At 40.7% G+C, this 12,887-nt stretch overlaps 1 protein-coding gene across 2 annotated transcripts in view; it reads right to left on the bottom strand.

Moving 5' to 3' along the window:
* Positions 1–783: 783 nt before the first annotated feature.
* The window catches only part of snx19b (sorting nexin 19b), a 53,254-nt gene continuing 41,150 nt past the window's right edge, over positions 784–12,887 (bottom strand). For both annotated transcript variants that reach the window (XM_042486228.2, XM_042486229.2), the window contains exons 12-14: positions 7,908–8,092; positions 7,044–7,131; positions 784–6,132 (exon numbers count right to left, since the gene is read on the bottom strand). In XM_042486228.2, coding sequence (XP_042342162.2) covers positions 6,009–6,132; positions 7,044–7,131; positions 7,908–8,092 — 397 coding nt within the window. In that variant the 3' untranslated portion in view covers positions 784–6,008. The remainder of the gene's footprint in view (positions 6,133–7,043; positions 7,132–7,907; positions 8,093–12,887) is intronic.

Below are 12,887 nucleotides of genomic sequence, written 5' to 3'. Positions count from 1 at the left end.
AAGTCAAGGTGTTCTTGAGATGTCGTGTCCACCAGAATGAGACAGAAGAAAGGACAGACAAATCAAAAACACGACGCCTCCGGTAAAAGCTACTGCCGGCTCGGAGACAATAAAAAAGGAAATCCAGATTTAGGAGTTGAATCTGAGGTCCCAGGCAGGGAGACTTTGACCGTATTAGAGGTCAGAACAGGACAAACATCACATTTAAATGAAAAAATAAAACAAAATGTTTTTTAAAACAATACAAAAACTTTATCAAAAAGTGAGCTCAGCAAATCTTTGATCACATTTATTCCTCCGTGTTCCTCGGTGCTGGACTAATTCAAAGTGTTGCTTACAGTTTTATGTGTGAATCTGATTTAAGAGGATTTCTCAGCAATGCAAATCCCCCCCGATTCCCCCGTTGTTGTTGGAGAAGTGAAGCTTAACAGAAACTGTGCCAAGGAACAGTTCTGATTATTATTACGGAGTATTTAAAGGTTTTCATCCGCACAATTTTTGTTGTCTTTGGACGTGAACCACAAGTTCTGCAGGCTATAGCAAATTAGTGGGGAGCTGCGAATGTAAAAAGTCCATCCGACAGAGTAAAAAAATGATACTATGAAATGCAAAAATGACCCCGAAGAGGCTGAGAACATTTCTGGTGAACCTCCAGACATTTAAACATGCCTGGGATGAATTTAAAGTGAAATCCCATAAAAGATAAGCAAGCAGCTCACCACCAGCTTCTTGTAAAACGAATCAGCCTCCTCAGGCCAAGAAAATAATGAGCGTGAACAACAGTTGAAGATTTAATAACTCGTGTTCGGTAACTTTATTGTTTTTTTTTTTTTTTTTTGCAAATATGCTCAGGAACAACCAGCGAACGTTGAGTTGTGACACGACGTGTTCGAGGAAACGGAGGCAGATTGAAAGTGCTAACATGCACAACACCACTCCACGTGTTCACAAGTGACAGCGCGGATAAACACCAGACACAGCGTCGCAGAGAAAAGAAGACGAAAAGAGTGATAGAGAGCAGGATTACAGTTAACAGTGGACCTGTACAATGTCATCAACTCTAAAACATAACTAATGTCTTTAACGTCTATAAAACACTGGCTGCTCTAATTCACATTTGGCATAAAATACGTGATTTTCCAAAGACAAACAGCACTACGCATTGTTTCCTATGAAAAAATGTAACATCGAATATCTACTATTGATTGAAGCAGATCTGTGCGGCAGCTTTTCTAGATCCGTTAATGCTAGAACAAGACATTTTTTCATTATTACTACATATTATATTTTTTACAAGGAACATTTTGTGCATTAACGTCACACCCTTCATCTCGAGTTATTTGAAAACCTTTTCAGTTTTAAACTAAATCATCACGACTCAGTAAAGCAAGAAACGTTTCTCAATATAATATGATAAGTTGGTATATTAATTGTTATAATGAGAAAAAGGTCCGGCCCATAGAGAAACTGTAGCTTTGATCAAACATAAAACATAAAAGATTTAGACATATGGTTGTATGTTTTCATGTATTAGGGATGTCAGCTGTTTTGGGATTGTTTTGTGTATCTATGATTACTTAACAGAAGCAAAACAGCCTCATTCAAAGTCACACTGGTATTTGTGATAATGTGGGCACTGTGAGCTCTTAGAAAAGACTAAAACAAACATGAATATCGTATTTCCATCATGTTTTCCTCCTACCATTTGCTCTTTTGATTACATCATCTCAGTATATTTTCCTCTTCTACAATGGTCTTCATATATAAGGATCCCCAAACATTTTTTCCATGATTTTTTTCCAGAATCATATTTAACCACATTTTTTAGTAAATGTTTCAAGCTTGATAAAGTATCTGATCCTAAATACCACAATCTGCAACATCAGCCCTCCAATCAACCATCGTCTGGGTTATTTCAAGCATAAAATAAAGCATTTAAACACAACTCACTACTTTGTCCTCTATTTGGGCAATGACCTGATTTTTTACTCCTCATAACATTATACCAACTTATTTTATAGCAAGAAACATTTGACTGATTTTGTGTAGTGACATAAGACAAGTAATGACAAGACATGTTACTAAAACATGAAAAAAATCTTGTTAATGCAAAAAAATGTTTTTGTTATAATGCAAAATACAACACGCAGCAGCAGATAAAGAGAAAATGTGCTCTTTTTTCTGTTTCACACACTTGGAATTCCTTCATCGGCAAGCAAAGGAAAATCTCTTCACAATAGTAAACTGTAACAGCTTCAACATTCGGCATAATCTGACACGATAAACAGACAGTTTCACTACAGAGAGCTGAACTGGGCGCTTCTGTTCAACAAAGGCAGGCTCAGTGGCTACACCTGCGTCTGCATCACTGCAGGACTGCGGGCAGGACTTCATCGAGTCACCTTGTAAGGCAAAATCAACTTTAAAGCACTTCATAAACGAGGACGCTCCTCTCTGTCAACACGGGCATCTCCAAAAAGTCATAAATTAGTAAATCAACAAATAAATAGATTAAAAAAATCACAAGTTAACACAATGGAAAGGAGAAAAAAAGGTCTTTAAGATGAGGATGAGACCACTAAACCAGGATACAAGTGCAAAATACTGGAATAACTGTAACATTTACTTATTTTTTAACATATAAGATGGAATGTAACGTGTCGAACTTAATCAAAACCCGTATTTCTTAGTCATACGAGACATATTTTATATCTGATGTATCTTATATACGTATATTAATATAACCCATTTGGATCCATACTCCAAATGCAGTACGCAGTACTACAAATCACATCACAACGTCTCCAAATTTCAGGCAAGACATTTTGGCCCTTGGAGACAGAAAAGGTTGATTTACTCTGGATGACATCGTCACTCTGACCAGCTGCAACTTAAAATTACCTCAGCGGTATTTTAAGACGCCGTGTTGAGACATCACGCTGTGATAAGTGATATGACGGATCATCTGTGTTGTGAAATAATTTGGATATTTTCAGTAAACTATGTGAGTTTTCTGTTCTGTCTGTCCAACTGGGAACGAAGCGCTGATTGTTGTGAAGGCAGAGAGACGCTAAGGCATATTTCCAAAATAAAAAAGCCAACATATGTTTAAAAGGAGGAGGTCTGGGGACACAGAATCGAATACACGCACATCAGGATATGTCCGATTCAGCTCATTTGGCAGCATTAACTGATCACATTATTTGCTTTTGGGGTAATTCATTAGATTGGCACTTTGCAATGACGGAGAAAAAGAAAAACGTCTTTTGATGAAAAAAGAGGCAAATTACTGAAGTTTTGACAATCTGATTGAGAGGAAAAACGCACGAGAAAAAAATAACTATAGTATGGCCGATAAGACATCAGACTGACGTTTCTTTGACTATAACCAGCTGGTTTTACCCAATAAAGCCAATAAAGACATATTTTTAAGTGCAGCTCCACTTACCAGTTGACTGGCGGAAACCCTGTACTGACTCAAAAGCCACCACAGGGTCCTAACTTACTCAAGTGTTGTCAGTTTCTGGTTTTAAAGGCTGTATTATAGGAAAGTGATATAATTTTCTGAACTTCTGAACTTTTTTTAAATCAAAAATCTCATTATTTAAGTATTTTACATATTGTTAAAATATCGATATCAAAGTATTTGGTTAAAAATATTATGATACTTGATTCTCTCCACATCACCGAACCCTAACAGGGACGCTTGAGTAGAACAGAGCCATTGTTAATGTCATTAGAAACGAGAAATGGGCAATATATATCGTTAAACTGATATTGTGTTATGTAAGTGCACATTGTCTTAGTTTTTGGATATCGCAGTACTGTAAGTACTTGGTTTTCAAGGCTGCATTACAGTAAAGTGAAGTCATTTACTGAACTTAACGGACTGTTATAGCTGTTTGCCTTTACTAAAGGTGAGACCAAGTTATTATTTTGCAAGTCACAAATAAGTGCCAAGTCTTTGCTCTCAAGTCCCAAGTCAAGTCTCATGTCCTTAACTTTAACTTTTGAGTCCTAAACAAGTCATGTTGTGCTCCTCACCAAATGTAATGCCACTTAAAAACAGAGCAATCATCTATGACATCAACAAATATCAAGGATTCTTTTTAAAATCATTATTTATTTGTTGATCCAAGTTGGAAATTGTTGCATTTTGATCTGTAATTTTTGCATACTTGTTTTTGGTGTAAATAAAATGATCATTAATATCATTTTTTCCAACTGGCACTCAGTAACGTTGCGTTCGTTTCTTCTGCAGGAAGATGCTGACAGATCGGTCAAAACAAAGCGGATCAGGGGAATTTAGTGTCGACTTGCTGGGACTGGATTTTGTTAATGTCTGTGGATCCAGGAAATTAAGCGAAAATTATTGATTTGTGGCACACTTTTTTTAAAATGACATGATTTTTAATCTTTGGGTTTGGGGGGAAGGTATCAATCAAGTGCTTTCAAGTCAAAACGCTCAAGTCAAAGTTACGAGTCAATGGTGTTAAAGTCCAAGTCGAGTTGCAAGTCTCTTTTGATTTTTTCAGGTCAAGTCTAAACTTATCCAACTTTTTAACTGAGAATGACTTGAATCCAAGTCATTTAACTCAAGTCCACATGTCAGGCTTTTATCGAAAGTCAACCCTGCAACATCATTGCAATACTGGTATTGAATAAATTAAATAAAAAATAGATATATTATATTTGATTTTCTTGACATCGCCCAGCCCTATCATGAACACAACATCGATATATCTGCTGTGATAAGTGTTAAAGATCCTCAGACTGAAGAGTCAGCAGTTGTCATAGAGGACTATTTCCTCAGAAAAAGTAGGTCTAGTGCGAACTGTCCACAATGAGGTCAGTGGATTTTCCAGAAGAACTGGTACGTTGCCTCTGGGCACAACGCTACTGAATTTTTGGTACCTAATTTTTAAATGCTGTTATCGCCATAAATTAAATTAGCCTTTATTGTATTTGAGCGGAGACAGAAATTTCAGAGACGGGATAGCATGGACAGTAAGTGAGTCTCCAGCAGTTCACTGTTTACAGTATCAGAATGGACCTTGACCAGTGCCGTTCCTAAATCCTTCATATACCTGTTTTTGTGGAGCCCAGTTCTTCTATGATTTAGACATTAGCTGCACAGAAAATTCTCCATGGGACCCGTTAAAGGAACTATGACGCATCTGTGAAACCAGTAAAATATCTCACGGCCAACTCTTCACCACGCTACACTACGGTGTGTACTTCCCGTCCACCTGGACATGTGCAGGTTAAGAAAAAAATCAGTGCCAGAGACATGTGATCCCTCAGGAAGGCTCAGATTTAGAGAGTATAGCTCGCATTATGTCAGAATCACATGTGCGGCTCCATACAGAGCCAGTGGGATGTTGAGGAATGGGTCAGCGGAGAATAGAAACAGTGATGCTAAATCCCAGCAGAGCATTTTCAGATTTAAGCAAGGGGGGAACGCAAATCCTGCTTCTCCAGAGTAGAGCAACAGGTGTGGGTTTTTCTAAACCGAAGCTGCGAGAGGGGATGAGGGCAGAGTGTGAAGACCATCTGAAGTGAGTTTAGTCAAAGCCGGAGACTTTAGCGAGCGGGAAGAGGCCTGATGGGGAAGATTGGAGGAGACTTTGCCACATGTTTAGATCTGAACGGCACGTCAGACACGTCCTGAGATCAAACACAAACCAGGTGCTCTCGTGTAATCAAAGCTGCTTCAAATGTAGTTTGTGTTAAAGTGTGTGTGTGTGTACAGGACGTTATGTTCAAGATCATATGTCAACACATCAACACGTAATCAAAGACAGGCCTGAGGGGCCTCGGGAGTTTAAAGCGGGGACACCGAATATTCAGTCTCACCAGAAACATTCACTTACACTCTCTTCGCAGGAACATTAGTAGAACAGGAGCAGCCTCGCTGTCACACTGCGCCTCAGTAAGTCATCAGCGGCGAACGATCAGTTAGATGGAAAACTGCAGCTGGGTCGTCGGTGATTCTGCAGGTTTTCTCCTCACGCCAGCAGCTTCTCTGGGTTCTTGGAGAGGGTACGCAACAGGCTCCTCTGGAAGTCCTCCTCAGGTATTTCAGGAACCAGGAACTCCAGCAGAAGATCAAATATACAGTAGACCAGATGTCTGAGGGAACACAGGATCAGCAGTCAGCGGCGTTGGGTCGATTTGCGGTTTTGCCGGTCCGGTCCGGTTCATGAGCTCAAGCCAGTTTGATTTATGCAAACTGGCTGAAACGGCATTTGGCGCTATGACATATTCTGCAAATTTAAAAATTAACTGAAAGCATCCTGCAGACTGTGAGATTTTTGCAATCCTATATGTTTAGTGCAGCCACACTCTGCAGCATGGATCTTTGTAAACTCGGGTACGACATCAAGTTTGACGTATGCAGACTGTATGATGACATCGTCTACTGAATCGCAGACTACGACCTGCGTCCATCGACATCAAAACATCATCAGCATGCATCATCCACCTACGCCAGGGTAGTGGTGAGAGAAAGGTAAACAAACAAATCGAACCTTCGCTAGAGAGCCATTTATACGTGTTGAAAAGGTCTGAAGAGGAGGAGGAGAACGTGGTCGAGGTCGTGGAGGAAAGAGGCCAACTCGGCACGCAAGTTTTGCGACGAGAGTATTTCTCTGAGACTTTGGACATGCCAGTATAGCAAACATTTTTTTCCTATGACTTCTCAGCAGATTTATGCATGTTTATCAGCAATAGCAAAAAATAATTTATAATTAATGTATCATCCAACTGTCGCTGTGTGTATCATGTTATCATGTTCTAACTGAGACAAGAATCTCAGAAAAGGGTTGCCCACCCGCCACCCACACACACACACACACACACACATACACACACACACACACACACACACACACACACACACACACACACACACACACACACACACACACACAGAAACAGAAACAGACACACCGGAGCCACGGGCAAGTTGCCAATGTCGCCTTTACATAAAAAGTGCACCTGACTGTAATAAAGTGGCCATTGTGTGCACAGTGTGTGTTCACCTGTTGATGACGGGGTCTTGAAGAGAGTCCAGTGCAGTCTGCCAGCTGAGTTTGTACTTGTCTGAGCCCAACATGTCTGAGACCAGATCTAGAGACAAAGACAAAGAGAATTATATATATATTTGCACAAAACTTAATGTTGATAAACGCAATTGTGAGATGACTCCACTGAGGGATGTTATGCAACTTCTCCTCTGGCGGAAACATTTGAAGAAGCACGGTGATGGATGTTTAAAACAGCAGCTTTATTTCTATTGCAGCCACCACACTAGCTGACATTATTTCCAATCAAAGGCCACATAGGCGTGTTATGTGAGCGATAACAGAAAGACAGGCCCCTCATACATGGGAGCGGCCACATATGAGGGATTTCTGGGAGCTGATAGTCCACGATTTCACAGAGGAATTGCAGATTTTAAACTTCCGGATGATCCGCTCAACTTTTGAGGAGTTAAGTGATGCAATAACAGCTCTTGTAGCTCCTGCTGCATCATGAGGGAGCCGGCATGTACGCAGCAACTTAAAAAAAATAGTGAAAATCTTAATAAAAAATGAATAAATAAAAGATAACTCCCAACAAAAGTACAACCAGCAATAGTTAAAATAAAATGCTGATACAGATAATCGGCAAAATGCCAAATATCAGCCAGGTTGATAATCTGTTGACTCCTAATTAGAACAAATATTCATCATAACTGACAAAAGAATAAAATCTTTTGTCAGTTATCACACGGACATATACCTGAAAATCAATATACCTGTCCTAAGCTGACATGGTCCAGTAGCACTGGCCTTGCAGTGCACTGGTCTCGCACTTCAGATTTTGGGCTCCACACAGTTTCGGTCTGTCTCGTGTACACATACCTGGTAGGAGTCTCATGAGACAGTGTAAGGCTTGTTGCCTGGTGCTGTCCTTCTGCTGCTGGCTGCGTTCAAGTTCAGGGTCCAAAGGTAGAGCTCCTCCTGGCCACACGGCCTCCTGTATGACCTGCAGGTACACCACCCAGTACCTGGTGCATGTCAGGTTGGCTATGCTCACATCCAGCCATCTGAAATCAAGACAAACAAAACAGTCGAGTCAAATTGGCTATATATGCTTTTTCTGTTAAATCCCGAATAAATGGTTGAAATTCTGATGATGTGGAAGTGTGGTTTTGTCAAGTATGGTCCTGTGTCCTGATCGCGAGCTGTAATAGCTCTCGATCGATTTAGTTCACAAGCTACCTAGCTTGCAAGCTACTTGCTAGCACCCCTTTCTGTAAAAACTGTTGAATTTACGTAAAGAAAATGGTTTCTGATGTTGTTTGGCTGCTGCCGGCACAACTGCTTCTCAGGCATAGACAGAGGCAAAGGCAAACTCGTCTAAAATGTCCTTTTTTGATTTGCCCATGCTGTCATCTGGTAAATAGACCAACCAACATTAGCTGACACGCTAACTAACAACCTTTCAACCTTCTTCTTCTCCTCCTTGAGAATTCAAACACTACTACAAAATAGCAAACACTATATAGGGCACTATTTTCATCGTAGGGAGCATTTTCTCTGGCGCCACCAGTTTTGCATGAATGAGCAAATGTCCCCGCCTCATTACATAAAAGCGTATCTTATGTCAAAGCACAATAACCTCAGCAACAGTTGGATAACCTCCTGACTTTAAGGTCCCACAAAACCATCAGCACATGTGCTGTGACCTTGTTGTCACGCCTCACCTGACCACCACTGAATGGTCTTTGCTTCAGACCAACCAATCCCTTCAAATGTAAGCCAAGCCTCGACACATTCCCACGTGGATTTGAAACTCAAAGTGCAGCAGAGGAGTGCAGCCGGGAATGATCTCACACTGGAAGTGGGCTCTCTAACTGAGCCCATTGCCCTCAAGTCCTCCACATAACTGCTGGATTTAAGGTCTTGTGATGAGTAAATTCAATAGGCTGCGTGTAGCTGGGAGACATTGACCCTTTCGTTCTGACCTGACCTTTTTCATGCCAAGATTTACCATCTGAGGGTTGGAAACGCAGCCAGTCGCCACCCAGACTGGATGAGGAGGTTATTTAAAGCTCAAAGTAAAAGCTAAAAACAACATCTCAATGTAGCTCAAGCATTCGGACATTGTATAGGTCAGGAGCACAAAGCTGCAGGAGATACTAACAAGTTGAAAGAGTCTAATGAAAACAAAGAGTGCTCAAGACCTTTTAAGGCCTTGAATAGGATTATTTCAGATAGCGTAAGAGATTTCAAGGACTTACAGACCCTAAAAATGTAACACCATGCAGATGCAGTTATGCAACATAGTTTAAAACCTCAGAGCTTTGTTAAAAAGAGCCGGGGTCCTACCTCTGGGCCTGATGTTCTGCTTCTTCTGCTCACTTCATGTGGCCCCTAATGAAGTTATTTCATTAGCTTGTTCTGGCCGGTCGCCACACTGCAAACTGCACTCAGAGAAGCTATGGATAGACAAGTGCCAGCCGCAATTTTTGGTTTCCACTATTTTAGATGTTTCTATCCCTCAGTATTTCGCAACAGTGCAAGATGCCAAATCCTTGTTAAACCCAGTGAAGTATTTTTGATTCCTCGAATTATACAACTACAGACGAAAAACAGGAATGAGAGACACTCTAAACTCAATTTTTCTAAGAGGCCAACCCTGCTGAATGTTGCCAAACTTTCCAAGGATAACTAATTGACGGGCTAAATTTGGGGAGATGTGAAATTACATACATATGTGTGTGTGTGTGTGTGTGTGTGTGTGTGTATTATGTACATACAATATAATAATTACCAATTGCATTTAATTTAATTTATTTAATTTAAATACTATAGTATTGTATATGTCTGTTTCTACAGTGTTAATGCCTTCGAAATTAGTGTTCTCAAGGGGGCATTTAATTGGTTCAGTATCTATGTGAGTATATAAATATCACTTCAAATCCAACAAGCATGCAGGCATTTAGCCAACAGGGGCCGGCATCGTTAGGCAATGCTTAGTCTCATCTGTGACTCGAGCACAATACACACTTTGGACGGTGATTTCAATCACTGAGTGACACACTTGTCCTTTCTTAAAGCCTGCGCAAAGCAGAGCGGAGTGCAGAACAGTAACTGCTTCAATATTTCAGACTGCTGCAGTTGTCATTTTCATGGCCAGCGCCCACACTGTATAAGTAACTTGCACCCATCTATGCGCCTTTTGGCGTATAGGCCTTAAAATGATGTGGGGTCAGATGCATTCTTTGCATATTGATATATTTTGAGGCAGCAGAAAGCGATTGCACAATTGACCAGAAACCTGGTCTGCAGTCAGAATGGCAGTGTTTTAATGCTATTTAACCCCTTAAAACCTGAGCAAATTAGATTTCCTCCAAAAAACGTGAGAAGAAGGCAATGAGCAAATTAACAAACAAGGGTCCAAACCTCAAAATAAGCACACAAAAGAAACAAAAACAAACAAAAATAACCTTGAGAAAGTGCTTAAAAAATAATATATATACATATTTCTGTAACAAGATTATAAATTCTGTATATATGTATAGATTATAGAATCATAAACCTATTTTTTGGATAAAATCTAGTTGCACGCTGCCTATTTTCCCATGTTTCTGAAGGATTTAACAGCTTGTAAAAGGCATCTGAGCACAACTAGAAAACTAATGTTGATCCAGATTTGAAATGGTTAAAGTCAGTTCTACACTTACACATGCACAGACACCAATGATGGTGCAAAACATATGAGCATGTTGTGAAGCATTATCGCCGCTGAGGTCCAGCCCCCCCCAGTAACAGCAGTGTATTTTGGTCGAGGCTGGTTAAATCTCAGACGGCAGACAATGAAGTTTGTCTCTTCAGCAGCTCATACCAGTCAGAGACAAGCCCACTAAATCTCACTGAGTTATGACTGGCCATTGAAAGCAGGAGTATATGAACACGGAGACCAGTCACTGACAGCCAGACACAAGAAAGAGCTGAAGCACCAACACATTATTTGGACTAATTTACAGTTTGTTAGGGATTCAACAGCCACTTTAGTGCTACGACTGTTAATCTTTACAGCGAATTAATGTCCTGATGGTTCAAGGCCTTAAAAAAGTAGTTTCAGTGAAATGGATGCCTGCTGCCATGATATAAGAAAGAGATAAAGAGCTGGAATAGAAGAACAGCAGTTGTCTTCCACATTACTTTCGCCACCAGTCAAGTCCGAAAAGGTGCAAATGTGTATAAAATGAAGAGAATGAAGTCAACCACAGATTACTATTATTTACACAGTTGAAAGTAGGTGTACATCGAAACAGGTTTAAGTTCAATCTTGAAACAGCAGAAGCAAAAAAATCAGAGTAAATCATTCAAAGACACCACAGAGGAACACCTTACACATCCCAAATTTGTTATAGATTTATCCTCTTATGATATAAACACATTTAGTGTACAAAACCAATCCTGACTCACTTGACCCTATCACAAAGTTTTCACCAGCAGCTTGCTAATTTGCCGTAAGAATTTTAGATCCAATTCAAATGTTCCAGAGCGAGCGAGGAAGTGGACCTTGAGCTGAAATTGTTTTGTCAGCTGCAGTTTATGAGGTCAAGAATGAGCTACAAGCTCAAATAAAATTGTGTTTTTTGTACGATGACTGGCATCGAACATCGATGACTGGCTGGGAACACTGACACAGAGTAAAGGTCTTTCTAAAGGTGTCCTGTGGAGTTTTTGAACTCTAGTAGCACTAGAGGAGAGTTTTGTAATGTCTGGGTCCATGTTTTGTTTGTCTCGTTCATGAGGGTGCACATAGGTAATGTGATGCACATTGCAGCCAGTAGTCTCTCACTATTCCCATTCCCAAGATATGCAAGAATTTGCCAGCAAAGACAGAGGGAAGAAGAAGTCTAAAAGCAGATTAACATAAATGCAAACAATCACAGATGATATCACAGTATTATCGTATACCTGGGCTATTAGAAATCCTGTTTTTCCATCATAAATACAGGCATGCCTCTTTTTACTAAAAACACTGTATGAAGTGCACAGCACGCACCACCTGAGCTCAGTCTGGTCGGACACTTAGAGGTGGAGGGAGAAGTTACAGGGCTGTAAACAGCCGGCGGCCAGCAACGGCACAGTGACCGTGGGGAATAACGGCATGTTGGAACAACGGCAGAGCGTGTAGATGCAGCAGCCAGTATGTTTCTATTTTTTCGACTCCATGGCCCCTTACACTGAAGCACGACTTTTCTACAATAGAGAAACACTTATCAACATTGGGAAAAGTTGTATGGGGTTTGGACTGAATGCAGCAAACTGCGAGAGGATCTCCACCAACGGCGTACGCTGACTGTCCAGTCAGACCAGAGGGGAGAAACGAAACCAAAAACGCCAGATGAAGAGAGAGAGGAGAGCTTGCATCAGGGCGAGGCTGATCCGTGTTGGACCGAGAGGTGTTCCTCCACCAAGCCTCTTCTGGCTAATGTCCGCTTGCAGTAGAATAAAGTGGATGAGAAATGATTGATTCACAGAGACATGGTTAACCCCTAACATCCCGGATCAAGCTGTTGCACTGGATGGGTGGACCTTGTTCAGAGCCGACAGGACACAAGACTCCAATGCAAATTCAAGAAATGCACAGCAGGAATTGTATAATGCCATCAGCAGCAACATGCCCGAGCAACCGGATGGAAGTTTTCATAGTAGCTGCTGATTTTAATCAATTCAACTCCAAAGATGTAGCGGGATCAAGGACAAACTTGAAGAGCCATTACAATAAATCAACCTTGTACCTTGTTTTTTACATATAACTTGGTGAATGGAGGATTTATTTTGACCAAAACGGAGCTGGTGATTGCTGAAACAGTGATC

This window comes from Plectropomus leopardus, chromosome 6 (genome assembly GCF_026936395.1).
Source record: "Plectropomus leopardus strain MGB_pleo_1.0 chromosome 6, ASM2693639v1, whole genome shotgun sequence".
Taxonomy (NCBI): Eukaryota; Metazoa; Chordata; class Actinopteri; order Perciformes; family Serranidae; genus Plectropomus; species Plectropomus leopardus.
The sequence above is the reverse complement of the archived record's forward strand: the minus strand, read 5'-3'. Positions and strand labels throughout refer to the sequence as shown.